This window comes from Carcharodon carcharias, chromosome 19 (assembly GCF_017639515.1).
Source record: "Carcharodon carcharias isolate sCarCar2 chromosome 19, sCarCar2.pri, whole genome shotgun sequence".
NCBI classification, from domain to species: domain Eukaryota; kingdom Metazoa; phylum Chordata; class Chondrichthyes; order Lamniformes; family Lamnidae; genus Carcharodon; species Carcharodon carcharias.
In genome coordinates this window covers 86,860,130-86,882,982 of record NC_054485.1, presented here as the reverse complement: position 1 = coordinate 86,882,982, position 22,853 = coordinate 86,860,130, and the positions used below count along the sequence as shown (strand labels likewise).

At 59.6% G+C, this 22,853-nt stretch overlaps 1 protein-coding gene across 2 annotated transcripts in view; it reads right to left on the bottom strand.

The window, feature by feature from the left end:
- The window catches only part of LOC121291455 (class I histocompatibility antigen, F10 alpha chain-like), a 125,561-nt gene extending 106,338 nt beyond the window's left edge, over window positions 1-19,223 (bottom strand). For both annotated transcript variants that reach the window (XR_005946006.1, XM_041212644.1), the window contains exons 1-3: window positions 19,058-19,223; window positions 15,781-16,041; window positions 15,332-15,604 (exon numbers count right to left, since the gene is read on the bottom strand). Coding sequence is in view for 1 of the 2 variants with exons in the window: in XM_041212644.1 (XP_041068578.1) it covers window positions 15,332-15,604; window positions 15,781-16,041; window positions 19,058-19,205 (682 nt within the window). In the remaining variant the exon portion in view is untranslated. The remainder of the gene's footprint in view (window positions 1-15,331; window positions 15,605-15,780; window positions 16,042-19,057) is intronic.
- Between the last annotated feature and the right edge of the window lie 3,630 nt (window positions 19,224-22,853).

Genomic DNA, 22,853 nt, shown 5'->3' with positions numbered 1-22,853 from the left:
CCCACACGCCCCCTCACTCACCGACCCTCACGCCCCCTCACTCACCGACCCTCACGCCCCCTCACTCACCGACCCTCACGCCCCCTCACTCACCGACCCTCACGCCCCCTCACTCACCGACCCTCACGCCCCCTCACTCACCGACCCTCACGCCCCCTCACTCACCGACCCTCACGCCCCCTCACTCACCGACCCTCACGCCCCCTCACTCACCGACCCTCACGCCCCCTCACTCACCGACCCTCACGCCCCCTCACTCACCGACCCTCACGCCCCCTCACTCACCGACCCTCACGCCCCCTCACTCACCGACCCTCACGCCCCCTCACTCACCGACCCTCACGCCCCATCACTCACCGACCCTCACGCCCCCTCACTCACCGACCCTCACGCCCCCTCACTCACCGACCCTCACTCACCGACCCACACACTCCCTCACTCACCGACCCACACATCCCCTCACTCACCGACCCACACATCCCCTCACTCACCGACCCACACATCCCCTCACTCACCGACCCACACATCCCCTCACTCACCGACCCACACATCCCCTCACTCACCGAACACAAATCCCCTCACTCACCGACCCACACATCTCCTCACTCACCGACCCTCACTCGCCGACCCTCACACCCCCTCACTCGCCGACCCTCACACCCCCTCACTCGCCGACCCTCACACCCCCTCACTCGCCGACCCTCACACCCCCTCACTCGCCGACCCTCACACCCCCTCACTCGCCGACCCTCACACCCCCTCACACGCCGACCCTCACACCCCCTCACTCGCCGACCCTCACACCCCCGCACTCGCCGACCCACACACCCCCTCACTCACCGACCCTCACAGCCCCCTCACTCGCCGACCCTCACACCCCCTCATTCACCGACCCTCACTCCCCCTCACTCGCCGACCCTCACACCCCCTCACTCGCCGACCCTCACACCCCCTCACTCGCTGACCCTCACACCCCCTCACTCGCCGACCCTCACAACCTCTCACTCACCGACCCTCACAACCCCTCACTCGCCCACCCTCACACCCCCTCCCTCACCGACCTACACACTCCCTGACTCACAGACCGTCACACTCCCTGACTCACCGATCCTCACATCCCTCACTCACCGACCCTCACACCCCCTCACTCACCGACCCTCACACCCCCTCACTCACCGACCCTCACACCCCCTCACTCACCGACCCTCACACCCCCTCACTCACCCACCCTCACACCCCCTCACTCACCGACCCTCACACCCCCTCACTCACCGACCCTCACACCCCCTCACTCACCACACCTCACACCCCCTCACTCACCGACCCTCTCACCCCCTCACTCACCGACCCTCTCACCCCCTCACTCACCACCCCTCACAGCTCCTCACTTACTGACCCTAACACCACCTCACTCACCGACCCTCACACCCCCTCACTAACCGACCCTCATTCACTGACCCTCTCACCGACCCTGATAACCCCTCACTCACCGACCCACACACCCTCTCACACACCGACACTCACACCCTCTAACTCACCCGAGACCCCCGTCACTCCCTAACGCTCACATCCCCTCACTGACCGCCCCTCACACCCCCTCAGTCACCGACCCTCACACTCCCTCACTCACCGACCCTCACACTCCCTCACTCACCGACCCTCACACTCCCTCACTCACCGACCCTCACACTCCCTCACTCACCGACCCTCACACTCCCTCACTCACCGACCCTCACACTCCCTCACTCACCGACCCTCACACCCCCTCACTCACCGACCCTCACACCCCCTCACTCACCGACCCTCACACCCCCTCACTCACCGACCCTCACACCCCCTCACTCACCGACCTTCACACCCCCTCACTCACCGACCCTCACACCCCCTCACTCACCGACCCTCACACACCCTCACTCACCGACCATCACAACCCCTCACGCACCGACCATCACAACCCCTCACGCACCGACCATCACACCCCCTCACTCACCGACCCGCACATGCCCGCACTCACCGACCCTCACACCCCTCACTGAACGATCCTCACTCACTGACCCTCTCACCGACCCTCACACCCTCTCACTCACCGACCCTAACACCCCCTCACTCACCGACCCTAACACCCCCTCACTCACCCGCCCTCACACCCCCTCACTCACCCGCCCTCACACCCCCTCACTCACCCGCCCTCACACCCCCTCACTCACCCGCCCTCACACCCCCTCACTCACCCACCCTCACACCCCCTCACTCACCCACCCTCACACCCCCTCACTCACCCACCCTCACACCCCCTCACTCACCCACCCTCACACCCCCTCACTCACCCACCCTCACACCCCCTCACTCACCGACCCTCACACCCCCTCACTAACCGACCCTCATTCACTGACCCTCTCACCGACCCTGATAACCCCTCACTCACCGACCCACACACCCTCTCACACACCGACACTCACACCCTCTAACTCACCCCTGAGACCCCCGTCACTCCCTAATGCTCACATCCCCTCACTCACCGCCCCTCACACCCCCTCAGTCACCGAACCTCACACTACCTCACTCACCGACCCTCACGCCCCCTCACTCACCCACCCTCACGTCCCCTCACTCACCGACCCACACATCTCCTCACTCACCGACCCTCACTCGCCGACCCTCACACCCCCTCACTCGCCGACCCTCACACCCCCTCACTCGCCGACCCTCACACCCCCTCACTCGCCGACCCTCACACCCCCTCACTCGCCGACCCTCACACCCCCTCACTCGCCGACCCTCACACCCCCTCACACGCCGACCCTCACACCCCCTCACTCGCCGACCCTCACACCCCCGCACTCGCCGACCCTCACACCCCCTCACTCACCGACCCTCACAGCCCCCTCACTCGCCGACCCTCACACCCCCTCATTCACCGACCCTCACTCCCCCTCACTCGCCGACCCTCACACCCCCTCACTCGCCGACCCTCACACCCCCTCACTCGCCGACCCTCACACCCCCTCACTCGCCGACCCTCACAACCTCTCACTCACCGACCCTCACAACCCCTCACTCGCCCACCCTCACACCCCCTCCCTCACCGACCTACACACTCCCTGACTCACAGACCGTCACACTCCCTGACTCACCGATCCTCACATCCCTCACTCACCGACCCTCACACCCCCTCACTCACCGACCCTCACACCCCCTCACTCACCGACCCTCACACCCCCTCACTCACCCACCCTCACACCCCCTCACTCACCCACCCTCACACCCCCTCACTCACCCACCCTCACACCCCCTCACTCACCGACCCTCACACCCCCTCACTCACCGACCCTCACACCCCCTCACTCACCACACCTCACACCCCCTCACTCACCGACCCTCTCACCCCCTCACTCACCGACCCTCTCACCCCCTCACTCACCACCCCTCACAGCTCCTCACTTACTGACCCTAACACCACCTCACTCACCGACCCTCACACCCCCTCACTAACCGACCCTCATTCACTGACCCTCTCACCGACCCTGATAACCCCTCACTCACCGACCCACACACCCTCTCACACACCGACACTCACACCCTCTAACTCACCCCTGAGACCCCCGTCACTCCCTAACGCTCACATCCCCTCACTGACCGCCCCTCACACCCCCTCACTCACCGACCCTCACACTCCCTCACTCACCGACCCTCACACTCCCTCACTCACCGACCCTCACACTCCCTCACTCACCGACCCTCACACTCCCTCACTCACCGACCCTCACACTCCCTCACTCACCGACCCTCACACTCCCTCACTCACCGACCCTCACACCCCCTCACTCACCGACCCTCACACCCCCTCACTCACCGACCCTCACACCCCCTCACTCACCGACCCTCACACCCCCTCACTCACCGACCTTCACACCCCCTCACTCACCGACCCTCACACCCCCTCACTCACCGACCCTCACACACCCTCACTCACCGACCCCCATACCCCCTCACTCACCGACCATCACAACCCCTCACGCACCGACCATCACACCCCCTCACTCACCGACCCGCACATGCCCGCACTCACCGACCCTCACACCCCTCACTGAACGATCCTCACTCACTGACCCTCTCACCGACCCTCACACCCTCTCACTCACCGACCCTAACACCCCCTCACTCACCGACCCTAACACCCCCTCACTCACCCGCCCTCACACCCCCTCACTCACCCGCCCTCACACCCCCTCACTCACCCGCCCTCACACCCCCTCACTCACCCACCCTCACACCCCCTCACTCACCCACCCTCACACCCCCTCACTCACCCACCCTCACACCCCCTCACTCACCGACCCTCACACCCCCTCACTCACCGACCCTCACACCCCCTCACTAACCGACCCTCATTCACTGACCCTCTCACCGACCCTGATAACCCCTCACTCACCGACCCACACACCCTCTCACACACCGACACTCACACCCTCTAACTCACCCCTGAGACCCCCGTCACTCCCTAATGCTCACATCCCCTCACTCACCGCCCCTCACACCCCCTCAGTCACCGAACCTCACACTACCTCACTCACCGACCCTCACGCCCCCTCACTCACCCACCCTCACGCCCCCTCACTCACCCACCCTCACGCCCCCTCACTCACCCACCCTCACGCCCCCTCACTCACCCACCCTCACGCCCCCTCACTCACCCACCCTCACGCCCCCTCACTCACCCACCCTCACGCCCCCTCACTCACCGACCCTCACGCCCCCTCACTCACCGACCCTCACGCCCCCTCACTCACCCACCCTCACGCCCCCTCACTCACCCACCCTCACGCCCCCTCACTCACCCACCCTCACGCCCCCTCACTCACCCACCCTCACGCCCCCTCACTCACCCACCCTCACGCCCCCTCACTCACCCACCCTCACGCCCCCTCACTCACCCACCCTCACGCCCCCTCACTCACCCACCCTCACGCCCCCTCACTCACCCACCCTCACGCCCCCTCACTCACCCACCCTCACGCCCCCTCACTCACCCACCCTCACGCCCCCTCACTCACCCACCCTCACGCCCCCTCACTCACCCACCCTCACGCCCCCTCACTCACCCACCCTCACGCCCCCTCACTCACCCACCCTCACGCCCCCTCACTCACCCACCCTCACGCCCCCTCACTCACCCACCCTCACGCCCCCTCACTCACCCACCCTCACGCCCCCTCACTCACCCACCCTCACGCCCCCTCACTCACCCACCCTCACGCCCCCTCACTCACCCACCCTCACGCCCCCTCACTCACCCACCCTCACGCCCCCTCACTCACCCACCCTCACGCCCCCTCACTCACCCACCCTCACGCCCCCTCACTCACCCACCCTCACGCCCCCTCACTCACCCACCCTCACGCCCCCTCACTCACCCACCCTCACGCCCCCTCACTCACCCACCCTCACGCCCCCTCACTCACCCACCCTCACGCCCCCTCACTCACCCACCCTCACGCCCCCTCACTCACCCACCCTCACGCCCCCTCACTCACCCACCCTCACGCCCCCTCACTCACCCACCCTCACGCCCCCTCACTCACCCACCCTCACGCCCCCTCACTCACCCACCCTCACGCCCCCTCACTCACCCACCCTCACGCCCCCTCACTCACCCACCCTCACGCCCCCTCACTCACCCACCCTCACGCCCCCTCACTCACCCACCCTCACGCCCCCTCACTCACCCACCCTCACGCCCCCTCACTCACCCACCCTCACGCCCCCTCACTCACCCACCCTCACGCCCCCTCACTCACCCACCCTCACGCCCCCTCACTCACCCACCCTCACGCCCCCTCACTCACCCACCCTCACGCCCCCTCACTCACCCACCCTCACGCCCCCTCACTCACCCACCCTCACGCGCCCTCACTCACCCACCCTCACGCGCCCTCACTCACCCACCCTCACGCCCCCTCACTCACCCACCCTCACGCCCCCTCACTCACCCACCCTCACGCCCCCTCACTCACCCACCCTCACGCCCCCTCACTCACCCACCCTCACGCCCCCTCACTCACCGACCCACACGCCCCCTCACTCACCGACCCTCACGCCCCCTCACTCACCGACCCTCACGCCCCCTCACTCACCGACCCTCACGCCCCCTAACTCACCGACCCTCACGCCCCCTCACTCACCGACCCTCACGCCCCCTCACTCACCGACCCTCACGCCCCCTCACTCACCGACCCTCACGCCCCCTCACTCACCGACCCTCACGCCCCCTCACTCACCGACCCTCACGCCCCCTCACTCACCGACCCTCACGCCCCCTCACTCACCGACCCTCACGCCCCCTCACTCACCGACCCTCACGGCCCCTCACTCACCGACCCTCACGCCCCCTCACTCACCGACCCTCACGCCCCCTCACTCACCGACCCTCACGCCCCCTCACTCACCGACCCTCACGCCCCCTCACTCACCGACCCTCACGCCCCCTCACTCACAGACCCTCACGCCCCCTCACTCACCCACCCTCACGCCCCCTCACTCACCCACCCTCACGCCCCCTCACTCACCCACCCTCACGCCCCCTCACACACCCACCCTCACGCCCCCTCACTCACCCACCCTCACGCCCCCTCACTCACCGACCCTCACGCCCCCTCACTCACCGACCCTCACGCCCCCTCACTCACCGACCCTCACGCCCCCTCACTCACCGACCCTCACGCCCCCTCACTCACCGACCCTCACGCCCCCTCACTCACCGACCCTCACGCCCCCTCACTCACCGACCCTCACGCCCCCTCACTCACCGACCCTCACGCCCCCTCACTCACCGACCCTCACGCCCCCTCACTCACCGACCCTCACGCCCCCTCACTCACCGACCCTCACGCCCCCTCACTCACCCACCCTCACGCCCCCTCACTCACCGACCCTCACCCCCCCTCACTCACCGACCCTCACGCCCCCTCACTCACCGACCCTCACGCCCCCTCACTCACCGACCCTCACGCCCCCTCACTCACCGACCCTCACGCCCCCTCACTCACCGACCCTCACGCCCCCTCACTCACCGACCCTCACGCCCCCTCACTCACCGACCCTCACGCCCCCTCACTCACCGACCCTCACGCCCCCTCACTCACCGACCCTCACGCCCCCTCACTCACCGACCCTCACGCCCCCTCACTCACCGACCCTCACGCCCCCTCACTCACCGACCCTCACGCCCCCTCACTCACCGACCCTCACGCCCCCTCACTCACCGACCCTCACGCCCCCTCACTCACCGACCCTCACGCCCCCTCACTCACCGACCCTCACGCCCCCTCACTCACCGACCCTCACGCCCCCTCACTCACCGACCCTCACGCCCCCTCACTCACCGACCCTCACGCCCCCTCACACACCGACCCTCACGCCCCCTCACTCACCGACCCTCACGCCCCCTCACTCACCGACCCTCACGCCCCCTCACTCACCGACCCTCACGCCCCCTCACTCACCGACCCTCACGCCCCCTCACTCACCGACCCTCACGCCCCCTCACACACCGACCCTCACGCCCCCTCACTCACCGACCCTCACGCCCCCTCACTCACCGACCCTCACGCCCCCTCACTCACCGACCCTCACGCCCCCTCACTCACCGACCCTCACGCCCCCTCACTCACCGACCCTCACGCCCCCTCACTCACCGACCCTCACGCCCCCTCACTCACCGACCCTCACGCCCCCTCACTCACCGACCCTCACGCCCCCTCACTCACCGACCCTCACGCTCCCTCACTCACCGACCCTCACGCCCCCTCACTCACCGACCCTCACGCCCCCTCACTCACCGACCCTCACTCACCGACCCACACATCCCCTCACTCACCGACCCACACATCCCCTCACTCACCGACCCACACATCCCCTCACTCACCGACCCACACATCCCCTCACTCACCGACCCACACATCCCCTCACTCACCGACCCACACATCCCCTCACTCACCGACCCACACATCCCCTCACACACCGACCCACACATCCCCTCACTCACCGACCCACACATCCCCTCACTCACCGACCCACACATCTCCTCACTCACCGACCCTCACTCGCCGACCCTCACACCCCCTCACTCGCCGACCCTCACACCCCCTCACTCGCCGACCCTCACACCCCCTCACTCGCCGACCCTCACACCCCCTCACTCGCCGACCCTCACACCCCCTCACTCGCCGACCCTCACACCCCCTCACTCGCCGACCCTCACACCCCCTCACTCGCCGACCCTCACACCCCCTCACTCGCTGACCCTCACACCCCCTCACTCGCCGACCCTCACACCCCCTCACTCGCCGACCCTCACACCCCCGCACTCGCCGACCCTCACACCCCCTCACTCGCCGACCCTCACAGCCCCCTCACTCGCCGACCCTCACACCCCCTCATTCGCCGACCCACACATCCCCTCACTCACCGACCCACACATCCCCTCACTCACCGACCCACACATCCCCTCACTCACCGACCCACACATCCCCTCACTCACCGACCCACACATCTCCTCACTCACCGACCCTCACTCGCCGACCCTCACACCCCCTCACTCGCCGACCCTCACAGCCCCTCACTCGCCGACCCTCACACCCCCTCACTCGCCGACCCTCACACCCCCTCACTCGCCGACCCTCACACCCCCTCACTCGCCGACCCTCACACCCCCGCACTCGCCGACCCTCACACCCCCGCACTCGCCGACCCTCACACCCCCTCACTCGCCGACCCTCACAGCCCCCTCACTCGCCGACCCTCACACCCCCTCATTCGCCGACCCTCACACCCCCTCACTCGCCGACCCTCACACCCCCTCACTCGCCGACCCTCACACCCCTCACTCGCCGACCCTCACACCCCCTCACTCGCCGACCCTCACACCCCCTCACTCGCCGACCCTCACAACCCCTCACTCGCCGACCCTCACAACCCCTCACTCGCCCTCCCTCACACCCCCTCCCTCACCGACCTAAACACTCCCTGACTCACAGACCGTCACACTCCCTGACTCACCGATCCTCACATCCCTCACTCACCGACCCTCACACCCCCTCACTCACCGACCCTCACACCCCCTCACTCACCGACCCTCACACCCCCTCACTCACCGACCCTCACACCCCCTCACTCACCGACCCTCACACCCCCTCACTCACCCACCCTCACACCCCCTCACTCACCCACCCTCACACCCCCTCACTCACCCACCCTCACACCCCCTCACTCACCCACCCTCACACCCCCTCACTCACCGACCCTCACACCCCCTCACTCACCGACCCTCACACCCCCTCACTCACCACACCTCACACCCCCTCACTCACCAACCCTCTCACCAACTCACTCACCACCCCTCACAGCTCCTCACTTGCTGACCCTAACACCACCTCACTCACCGACCCTCACACCCCCTCACTAACCGACCCTCATTCACTGACCCTCTCACCGACCCTGATAACCCCTCACTCACCGACCCACACACCCTCTCACACACCGACACTCACACCCTCTAACTCACCCCTGAGACCCCCGTCACTCCCTAACGCTCACATCCCCTCACTGACCGCCCCTCACACCCCCTCAGTCACCGACCCTCTCACTCCCTCACTCACCGACCCTCACACTCCCTCACTCACCGACCCTCACACTCCCTCACTCACCGACCCTCACACTCCCTCACTCACCGACCCTCACACTCCCTCACTCACCGACCCTCACACTCCCTCACTCACCGACCCTCACACTCCCTCACTCACCGACCCTCACACCCCCTCACTCACCGACCCTCACACCCCCTCACTCACCGACGTTCACACCCCCTTACTCACCGACCTTCACACCCCCTCACTCACCGACCCTCACACCCCCTCGCTCACCGACCCTCACACCCCCTCACTCACCGACCCCCACACCCCCTCACTCACCGACCATCACAACCCCTCACTCACCGACCATCACACCCCCTCACTCACCGACCCGCACATGCCCGCACTCACCGACCCTCACACCCCTCACTGAACGATCCTCACTCACTGACCCTCTCACCGACCCTCACACCCTCTCACTCACCGACCCTAACACCCCCTCACTCACCCGCCCTCTCACCCCCTCACTCACCCACCCTCACACCCCCTCACTCACCCACCCTCACACCCCCTCACTCACCCACCCTCACACCCCCTCACTCACCCACCCTCACACCACCTCACTCACCCACCCTCACACCCCCGCACTCACCCACCCTCACACCCCCGCACTCACCCACCCTCACACCCCCGCACTCACCCACCCTCACACCCCCGCACTCACCCACCCTCACACCCCCGCACTCACCCACCCTCACACCCCCGCACTCACTGACCCTCACACACCAGCACTCACCGAACCTCAGACTCCCTGACTCACCGACCCTCACACCCCCTCACGCCCCCTCACTCACCGACCCTCACGCCCCCTCACTCACCGACCCTCACGCCCCCTCACTCACCGACCCTCACGCCCCCTCACTCACCGACCCTCACGCCCCCTCACTCACCGACCCTCACGCCCCCTCACTCACCGACCCTCACGCCCCCTCACTCACCGACCCTCACGCCCCCTCACTCACCGACCCTCACGCACCCTCACTCACCGACCATCACGCACCCTCACTCACCGACCATCACGCACCCTCACTCACCGACCATCACGCACCCTCACTCACCGACCATCACGCACCCTCACTCACCGACCATCACGCACCCTCACTCACCGACCCTCACACCCCCTCACTCACCGACGTTCACACCCCCTTACTCACCGACCTTCACACCCCCTCACTCACCGACCCTCACACCCCCTCGCTCACCGACCCTCACACCCCCTCACTCACCGACCCCCACACCCCCTCACTCACCGACCATCACAACCCCTCACTCACCGACCATCACACCCCCTCACTCACCGACCCGCACATGCCCGCACTCACCGACCCTCACACCCCTCACTGAACGATCCTCACTCACTGACCCTCTCACCGACCCTCACACCCTCTCACTCACCGACCCTAACACCCCCTCACTCACCCGCCCTCTCACCCCCTCACTCACCCACCCTCACACCCCCTCACTCACCCACCCTCACACCCCCTCACTCACCCACCCTCACACCCCCTCACTCACCCACCCTCACACCCCCTCACTCACCCACCCTCACACCACCTCACTCACCCACCCTCACACCCCCTCACTCACCCACCCTCACACCCCCGCACTCACCCACCTTCACACCCCCGCACTCACCCACCCTCACACCCACGCACTCACCCACCCTCACACCCCCGCACTCACCCACCCTCACACCCCCGCACTCACTGACCCTCACACACCAGCACTCACCGAACCTCAGACTCCCTGACTCACCGACCCTCACACCCCCTCACGCCCCCTCACTCACCGACCCTCACGCCCCCTCACTCACCGACCCTCACGCCCCCTCACTCACCGACCCTCACGCCCCCTCACTCACCGACCCTCACGCCCCCTCACTCACCGACCCTCACGCCCCCTCACTCACCGACCATCACGCACCCTCACTCACCGACCATCACGCACCCTCACTCACCGACCATCACGCACCCTCACTCACCGACCATCACGCACCCTCACTCACCGACCATCACGCACCCTCACTCACCGACCATCACGCACCCTCACTCACCGACCATCACACACCCTCACTCACCGACCATCAAACACCCTCACTCACCGACCCGCACACCCTCACTCACCGACCCTCACACCCCCTCACTCACCGACCCTCACAACCCCACACTCACCGACTCTCACAACCCACACTCACCGACCCTCACACCTCCTCACTCACGGACACTCACACCCCCTCACTCACGGACCCTCACACCCCCTCACTCACCGACCCTCACACCCCCTCACTCACCGACCCTCACACCCCCTCACTCACCGACCCTCACACCCCCTCACTCACCGACCCTCACACCCCCTCACTCACCGACCCTCACTCAATTACCATCACACAGACCCTCAGACCCCCTCACTAACCGACCCACACACCCTCTCACTCACCGACACTCACACCCTCTCACTCACCCCTCAGACCCCCGTCACTCACTAACCCTCACACTCCGACAATCAAGGACCCTCACACCCCCTCACTCACCGAACCTCACACTCCCTCAATCACCGACCCTCACACTCCCTCAATCACCGACACTCACACTCCCTCACTCACCGACACTCACACTCCCTCACTCACCGACACTCACGCTCCCTCACTCATCGACACTCAGGCCCTCTCACTCAACGACCCTCACGCCCCCTCACTCAACGACCCTCACGCCCCCTCACTCAACGACCCTCACGCCCCCTCACTCAACGACCCTCACGCCCCCTCACTCAACGACCCTCACGCCCCCTCACTCAACGACCCTCACGCCCCCTCACTCAACGACCCTCACGCCCCCTCACTCAACGACCCTCACGCCCCCTCACTCAACGACCCTCACGCCCCCTCACTCAACGACCCTCACGCCCGCTCACTCAACGACACTCACGCCCCCTCACTCAACGACCCTCACGCCCCCTCACTCAACGACCCTCACGCCCCCTCACTCAACGACCCTCACGCCCCCTCACTCAATGACCCTCACGCCCCCTCACTCAACGACCCTCACGCCCCCTCACTCAACGACCCTCACGCCCCCTCACTCAACGACCCTCACGCCCCCTCACTCAACGACCCTCATGCCCTCTCACATACCTCTCAGACCCCCGTCACTCACTAACCCTCACACTCCGACACTCACCGACCCTCACACCCCCTCACTCACCGACCCTGACACCCTCTCACTCACCGACCCTCAATCCCCCTCACTCACCGACCCCCACACCCCCTCACTCACCGACCCTGACACCCTCTCACTCACCGACCCTCAATCCCCCTCACTCACCGACCCCCACACCCCCTCACTCACCGACCCTCACACTCCCTCACTCACCGACCCTCACACCCCTTCACTCACCGACCCTCAGACTCCCTCACTCACAGACACTCAGACCCCCTCACTCACCAAACCTCACACCCCCTCACTCACCACACCTCACACCCCCTCACACACCGACCCTCTCACCCCCTCACTCACCACCCCTCACAGCTCCTCACTTACTGTCCCTAACACCACCTCACTCACCGACTCTCACACCCCCTCACTCACCGACCCTCACGCCCCCTCACTCACCGACCCTCACACCCCCTCACTCACCGACCCTCACACCCCCTCACTCACCGACCCTCACACCCCCTCACTCACCGACCCTCACACCCCCTCACTCACCGACCCTCACGCCCCCTCACTCAACGACCCTCATGCCCTCTCACATACCTCTCAGACCCCCGTCACTCACTAACCCTCACACTCCGACACTCACCGACCCTCACACCCCCTCACTCACTGAACCTCACGCTCCCTCAATCACCGACCCTCACGCTCTCTCACTCACCGACACTCACGCCCCCTCACTCAACGACCCTCACACCCCCTCACTCACCGACCCTGACACCCTCTCACTCACCGACCCTCAATCCCCCTCACTCACCGACCCCCACACCCCCTCACTCACCGACACTCACACTCCCTCACTCACCGACCCTCACACCCCTTCACTCACCGACCCTCAGACTCCCTCACTCACAGACACTCAGACCCCCTCACTCACCAAACCTCACACCCCCTCACTCACCACACCTCACACCCCCTCACACACCGACCCTCTCACCCCCTCACTCACCACCCCTCACAGCTCCTCACTTACTGTCCCTAACACCACCTCACTCACCGACTCTCACACCCCCTCACTCACCGACCCTCACACCCCCTCACTCACCGACCCTCACACCCCCTCACTCACCGACCCTCACACCCCCTCACTCACCGACCCTCACACCCCCTCACTCACCGACCCTCACACCCCCTCACTCACCGACCCTCACACCCCCTCACTCACCGACCCTCACACCCCCTCACTCACCGACCCTCACACCCCCTCACTCACCGACCCTCACACCCCCTCACTCACCGACCCTCACACCCCCTCACTCACCGACCCTCACACCCCCTCACTCACCGACCCTCACACCCCCTCACTCACCGACCCTCACACCCCCTCACTCACCGACCCTCACACCCCCTCACTCACCGACCCTCACACCCCCTCACTCACCGACCCTCACACCCCCTCACTCACCGACCCTCACTCCCACTCACTCACCGACCCTCACACCCCCTCACTCACCGACCCTCACACCCCCTCACTCACCGACCCTCACTCAGTGACCCTCTCACCGACCCTCACAGACCCTCACTCACCGACCCTCACACCTCCTCACTCACCGACCCTCACACCCCCTCGCTCACCGACCCTCACACCCCCTCGCTCACCGACCCTCACACCCCCTCGCTCACCGACCCTCACACCCCCTCGCTCACCGACCCTCACACCCCCTCACTCACCGACCCTCACACCCCCTCACTCACCGACCCTCACACCCTCTCACTCACCGACCCTCACACCCTCTCACTCACCAACCCTCACACCCTCTCACTCACCAACCCTCACACCCTCTCACTCTTCCCTCAGACCCCCTCACTCATTGACCCTCACACCCCCTCACTCACCGACCCTGACACCCTCTCACTCACCGACCCTCACACCCCCTCACTCACCGACCCTCACACCCCCTCACTCACCGACCCTCACACCCCCTCACTCACCGACCCTCACACCCCCTCACTTAACGATCCTCACTCAGTGACCCTCTCACCGACCCTCACAGTCCCTCACTCACCGAACCTCACACCTCCTCACTCACCGACCCTCACACCCCCTCACTCACCGACCCTCACAACCCCTCACTCACCGACCCTCACAACCCCTCACTCACCGACCCTCACAACCCCTCACTCACCGACCCTCACAACCCCTCACTCACCGACCCTCACACCCCCTCACTCACCGACCCTCACACCCTCTCACTCACCGACCCTCACACCCTCACTCACCAACCCTCACATCCTCTCACTTTTCCCTCAGACCCCCTCACTCATTGACCCCCACACTCCCTCACTCACCGACCCTCACACCCTCTCACTCACCGACCCTCACCCCCCCTCACTCACCGACCCTCACACCCCCTCACTCACCGAACCTCACACCCCCTCTCTCACCGACCCTCACACCCCCTCACTCACCGACCCTCACACCCCCTCACTCACCGACCCTCAGTTCTCTCTGTCCATACTCCAGGTATTTCCTCAGCCATTCGATACATTCCACCTCCAGGTAATGTTTCCATCGCTGTTTGTCAAACTTGAACTGGTCCCAGGTGGTTTTGAAGTTCTCTCCCCATGGGACCGGTGTCACCCACACCATGTGCTGCGGGTCAAAGCTGATAAAATCTCCTCCGTCCCATCCCCTCTGGTGGATCCCCCTCCTGGTTCCATCATCGTTCAGGTCACAGCCGATCAACATCTGGTGTGTGTGGATTCCTGTCAATCAAACACATGGAGCCAATCAGTCACTGTCCTACAGGGAGACTCCACCCATCGCACACTCAGCCAATCAGCCTCTGGCTCCCATATCCCAATCCACTCCTGGTTTCTCCCCATCCCAGACACTCTCAATCCACAGGAAGAGACCGAGCGGTGGGACAACAAGGACTCACCTCCCGACTGGTTGGTCCGGGCCATGAGGATCGGAAGATACTTTTTGATATGCTGCTCCTGCTCCTGAGCCAGCATCGTCTTCCGCTCCCAGGCCTCACGCCCCTCACTCTCCACCATCCACTGCTCCCGGGGGATCAACGCATTCCCATCGCTGTCGTACATAACAAACTGAACGCCATCCACATAACCAACAGCTACAAACTCCGGAATACCAGGAATCGGAGTCACGCCGGTGAGGAAATACCGGAGAGTGTGAGAGCCTGGATCACAGAGAGAGAGAGAGAAAAACATCAGGACATGAACCCCTAACACCAACCCCAAAACCCCAACTCAACAGAAAGGTAGACCCAGCCCACCCTGATTTCCTTCTCCAATTTCCCACAGTTGACCTGAAGCCTGTGATCTCCCATCCTGACACTTCACTGATCCGCGCTTCCCAGTATCCAGCCGTTGGTTCTTTTGCCAAACATTTTAAATCAGTGCCCTCTGGTTCTCAATCCTTCCTCCAGTCGGAACAGCTTCTCTCGATCTACTCTGTTAAGACCCTAATGATTCTGAACACAGCCATCAAATCTCCTCTCAACCTCCTCCCCCAAGAGAAAATCCCCAGCTTCTACAGTCTGTTAAAGTAATTAATGTTCCTCATTCCAGAAACGATTCTGGTAAATCTTTTCTGCATCCTCTCTAATGCCTTCACATCCTTCCTAAAGTGTGGTGCTGAGAGCTGGAGACAGTACTCTAGTTGCAGCTAAACCAGTGTTTTACACTGATTTATCATAACTTCCTTACGCTGCACTCTATGTCTCTATATATAAAGTCCAGAATCCCAGGTGCTTTTTTAACCACTTTCTCTACCTGCCCTGCCACCTTCAATTTGTGCACATGTAGCCCCAGCTCCCTCTGTTCCTGCACACCCTTTAGAATTGCACCCTTTAATTCTCATTAAAATGGATCACTTCACATCTATCAGCATTAAATTTTATCAGCCGCTTGTCAGCCCATTTCACAAACCCCTCTATGTCCTGTTGAAGTCTATCACTGTCCTCCTCATAGTTTACAACACTTCCAACTGCTATGTCATCCGCAAATTGTGTCCTGTATGGAAAAGTCTGGCTCATATCTGTATAATATATATTTATTACACATATATATAGACTGCAGGTACTGACACTTGGGGTGGTTAGGATCTGGGATGCAATGTCTGAGACCATGATGGAGATTTAATGTAGGATCGCAAGGGAGAATTGGATAATTATCTGAAGAGATAAGAAGTGAAAAAAAATGGGAAAAAGGTGAGGGAATGGGTCTAGCTGAGTGGCGCTGGCAGAGAGCCAGCAGAGACACAACCTGCCAAATATCCTTCTCCTGTTCTGTAATGGTTCCATAATTCTATTGAGAGGGCAAATAAGCGGCAAAACTGTAGCAAATGGAACTCAACAGGGGCAAATGTGAGGTTATACACTTAGATTTAATGAATAATATTGGAATATTTTCGATATTTCTAAACTTCTATATTGTTGTGTTTGTTTACTACACAGGAAAGAAAGTGGAAAGAATAGGAAAGCAGAATGAGAGAATACTATGCTACAGAGGGATCTGGGTGTCCTTGTACGTGAGTCACTAAAAGTCAGCATGCAGGTACAGCAAGTGATGAGGAAGGCAAATGGAATAGCAGCCTTTATTGCAAGGGGGATCGAAAATGAAAATAGGAAAGTCTTGCTAGAAATGTACAGGACATCGGTGTGACTGCATTTCGATCCTATGTACAGTTTTGGTATCCTTATTAGGAGGAATATACTTGCATTGGAGACATTCAAAGAAGGTTCTTTAAGCTGGTTCCTGGGATATAGGGAAAGGACTGAGGAAAAGGTAAAGCAGGTTAGGTCTACACTTGTAGTTTAAAGAATGAGAGATGACCTTATTGAAATGAATAAGATTGTGAAGGGTGCTGACAGAGTAGATGCTGAGGGGGTGTTTCCTCCCATGGGAGAATCTAGAACTAAGGGACACAGTTTGAAAATTGGGATCTGCCATTTAAGATAGAGATGAGGGGTAAGGTCCTCTCTCAGAAGGTCAGTAATTTTTGTACTTCACCACCCCAGAGAGCAGTAGAGGCTGGGTCAGTGAATATATTCAAGTGTTGACTTAGAGGGATTTTTGATCTATCGGGGAGTCAATGGGGTGGGGGCGAGTAGGCAGGAAAGTGGAGTTAAGGCCACAATCAGATTAGCTGTGATCTCACTGAATGGTGGAGCAGACTCGAGGGGATAAATAGACGACACCTGCTCCTATTTCCTCTATGTTCTACTGTTGGAAATTAAGACCAGGGGCAACTGGTAAAGATCAGTGAACAGCTATAATAAGGATTTGGAAAGACTGATGGAACGTTGACCTTTATCTCAAGGACTGGAATACAAAGGGTTAGGATTAAGTTATGTACCAGTTTATAGAAAGTTCTGGTTAGACTCCATCTGGAGTAATTGTGTTCAGTTCTGGGCACCGCACCTCAGGAAAGATGGATTGGCTTTGGAGGGGGTGCAGCACAGATTCACGAGAATGATACCCGGGCTAAAAAAGTTACAACATGAGAACAGGTTGGATAAACTAGCATTGTATTTCCTTGAGTTTTGAAGATGGAAGGATGATTTAATTGAAGTGTTTGAGATGTAACAAGGATTTCATAGAATCAGTACTGAGAAACTATTTCCCTGGTGGGGAATCGAGAACAAGGGGATATTATCTTCTAATTAGAGCCAGGCTGTTCCAGGTTAATATCAGGAAGCACTTCTTCACACAAAGGGCAAGAGAAATCTGGAACATTCTCCCTCTAAAAGTTACTGATGCTGGGGCTCAATCAGAGCTTTCAAACTCAGATGGATTTTTGTTGGGAAAGGGTGCAGAGTAATATGGGGTACAGGTGGGAAAATGAAGTTGAAATACAAAATAACCACGACCTAATCAAATGGTGGAACAGACTCAAGGAGCTACACGCTCCTCCTGTCCCGATCACCCAATATTAATCACCCTCCCCGCTCTCCCTCTCCAGCCATATGTCGCTGTGTTTCACTTTCACCACCCACCCATGGTCTTTCTCACTCTCCAGCCACAGTACCCACTCTAGCACAAACCCTCTCACACCCTATCATTCACTTACCCAGGGTTAATTCCCCAGTACCCAGACAGGCATTGCCCCTCACAGACCTCATTACGCACTGACCATGGGTTAATGCCCCAGTACCCAGACAGGCATTGCCCCTCTCAGACCCCAATACTCACCTGCAGACACCTCTCCACACAGAAGGACCAGCACTATCAGTCCAATCATTGTTGCTTTGCTCAGGCTGGAAGAAACATTTGGAGGGAAATCCTTCTCCAAGAAAACAAATCTCCCCAAAACTAGAGCTGTTTCCTGGGCCTGTTTCATCAGCTTCAATCTGATTGGTTCAATGATATTTCCGGGCCAATCATAATAAAAGCAGAATATGAGTCATCCGTCTCCGGCAGAATAGGCTCAAAGCAGTTTGCAGCAATAAACGGGAAAAGCGAAAGTAAAATACAGCGGATGCTGGAAATCAGAAATAAAAACAGAAAATGCTGGAAAAACTCAGCGGCTCTGACAGCTTCTGTGCAGAGAGAAACAGAGTTAACGTTTCGAGTCCGTATGACTCTCCTGCACAAGAGTTTTTATTTCAGAGACAAACTATCAGAAACAAGAACATGGAGAGAGAGTATAAGATAAAGGGTGATGTTCTAAAGGGTCTGCAGGAGCAGAGAGACCTGGGTGTACATGTACATAAGTCATTCATGGTGGAACAGGTAGAGAGAGCTGTTTCTAAAGCATACAATATTCTAGGCTTCATTAATAGGGGCATAGCGTACAAGAGCAGGGAGGTTATGATGAACTTATATAAGACACTGGTTAGACCTCAGCTGGAGTAGTGTGTACAGTTCTGGGAGCCACACTATATGAAACATGTGAATGCATTGGGGAGAGTGCGGAAGATGTTTATAAGAATGGTTCCAGGGATGAGACACTAATTCTGAGGAAATCCTCGACATCAACTCCAGACCCCATGAAGTCTCATGCCATCAGGTCAAAAATGGGCAAGGAAACCGACTGATTACCACGTAACGCCCTCCCTCAGCTGATGCATCAGTGCTCCTCCATGTTGAGCACCACTTGGGTGAAGCACTGAGGGTGGCAAGCGCGCAGAATGTACTCTGAGTGGAGAACTTCAATGTCCATCACCAAGAGACACTCGGTAGCGCATCACTCTTGACCGAGCTGGCTGAGTCCTAATGGACATAGCTGTTAGGCTGGGTCTGCAGCAGGTGGTGAGGAACCAACAAGAGGGAAAAACATACTTGACCTCACCTTCACCAACCTGCCTGCTGCAGAAGCAACTGTCCATGACAGTATCAGTAGGGGTGATGACCGCACAGTCGTTGTGGAGACAAAGTCCTGGCTTCACATTAAGAATACCCTCCATCGTGTTGTGTGGTACTACCAGCGTGGTAAATGGGAGAGACTTAGAACAGAACTCGCAACTCAAGAGGCGCTGTGGGCCATCAGCAGCAGCAGAATTGTACTCAAACACATCTGTAACCTCCTGGCCTGGCACATACCCTACTCTACCAGTACCATCAAGCCACGGGATCAATCCTGGTTCAATGAAGAGTGCAGGAGGGCATGCCAGGAGCAGCACTAGGCATACCTAAAAATGAAGTGTCAACCTGGTGAAGCTATAACCCAGGACTACTTGCCTGCCAAACAGCATAAACAACAAGTGATAGACAGGGCTAAGTGACCCAAAGCCAGCGCATCTTATCTAAGCATTGCAGTCCTGCCACATCTAGTCGTGAATGGTGGTGGACAATTAAACAACTCACTGGAGGAGGAGGCTCCAGCAAATATCCCCATCCTCAATAATGGGGGAGCCCAGTACATCAGTGCAAAAGATAAGGCTGAAGCATTTGCTACAATCTTCAGCCAGAAGTGCTGAGTGGATGATCTATCTCGGCCTCCTCTGGAGGTCCCCAGCATTATAGATGCCAGTCTTCAGCCAATTTGACTCACTCCATGTGATATCAAGAAATGGCTGAAGGCACTGGATTCTGCAAAGTCTGTTGGCCCTGACAATATTCTGGCAAATAGTATTGAAGACTTGTGCTCCAGAACTTGCCGCCTCCCTAGCCGAGCTGTTCTAGTACAGCTACAACACTGGCATCTACCCAGCTATGTGAAAAATTGCCCACATATGACCTGTTCACAAAAAAGCAGGACACATCCAACCCAGCCAATTACCACCCCATCAGTCTGCTCTCCATCATCAGAAAAGCTATGGAAGGGGTCATCAACAGTGCTGTCAAGCAGCAGTTGCTTATTAATAACCTGCTCACCGATGCCCAGTTTGGGTTCCGTCAGGGCCACTCAGCTTCTGACCTCATTACAATCTTGGTTCAAACATGGACAAAAGAGCTGGATTCCTGAGCTGAGGTGAGAGTGACTGCCCTTGACATCAAGGCAGCATTTGCCAGAGAGTGGCATCAAGGAGCCCGAGCAAAACTTGAGTCAATGGGAATCAGGGGGAAAACTCTCTGCTGGTTGGAGTCATACCAAGCACAAAGGAAGATGGTTATGGTTGTTGGAGCTCAATCATCTCAGCTCCAGGATATCACTGCAGGAGTTCCTCAGAGTAGTGTCCTCAGCCCATCCATCTTCAGCTGCTTCATCAATCACCTTCCTTCCATCCTAAGGTCAGAAGTGGGGATGTTCGCTGATGATTGCACAATGTTCAGCACCTTTTGCGACTCCTCAGATACTGAAGCAGTCCATGTCTAAATGCAGCAAGACCTGGACAATATCCAGACTTGGAGTGACAAGTGGCAAGTAACATTCGCACCACATAAGTGTCAGGCAATGACCATCTCCCACAAAAGAGAACATAACCATCGCCTCTTGATGTTCAATGGCATTACCATCACTGAATCCCCACTATCAACATCCTGGGGGTTACCATTGATCAGAAACTGAAATTGACTGGCCATATAAATACAGTAGCTACAAGAGCAGGTCAGAGGTGAGGAATCATGCGACAAGTAACTCACCTCCTGACTCCCCAAAGCCTGTCCACCATCTACAAGGCACAAGTCAGGAGTGCGATGGAATACTTCCCAATTGCCTGGGTGACTGTAGCTCCCACAACACTCAAGAAGCTTGACACCATCCAGGACAGATCAACCCGCATGATTGGCATCGCATCCACAAACACTCACTCCCTCCACAAATACACAGTAACAGTAGTGTGTACCATCTACAAGATGTACTGCAGGAATTCACAAAGGTTTCTTAACAGCACCTTCCAAACCCATTACCAGTACCATCTAGAAGCACAAGGGCAGCAGATAGATGGGACGCCACCACCTAGAACTTCCCCTCTAAGTCACTCACCATCCTGACTTGGAAATATATCACCGTTCCTTCACAGTCACTGGGTCAAAATCCTGGAACTCCCTCCCTAACAGCACTGTGGGTGTACCTACAGCACATGGACTGCAGCGGTTCAAGAAGGCAGCTCACCACCACCTTCCTGAGAGCTAGGGATGGGTAATAAATGCTGGCCAAGCTAGGGAAGCCTACATCCCATGAATAAATAAGAACAAAAAACGTTGGGATTGTTTTCCTTGGAGAGGAGAAGCCTAAGAGGTGACTTGATAGAAGTTTTCAAAATCATGAGGGGTCTGGAGAGAGTACATAGGAAGAAACTGTTCCCACTCATAAATACATTGAGAACAAGAAGACACAATTTTAAAGCAAAAAGCAAAAGAAGGAAAAGCTTTTTCACACAACAAAACGTTTGGGTCTGGAATGCACTGCCTGGAAGTGTGGGGGAGGCAGGTTCAATTGAAGCATTCAAGAGGGCATTGGATGATTATTTAAATAGAAACAGTGTGCAGGGTTACGGGAAAATGGCAGGAGGAGGTTGGCACTAAGGAAAAATGCTCAGAAATCTGCGACAGACTTAATGGGCCGAATGACCTCCTTCGAAACCATAAAAATTCGATCATTCTG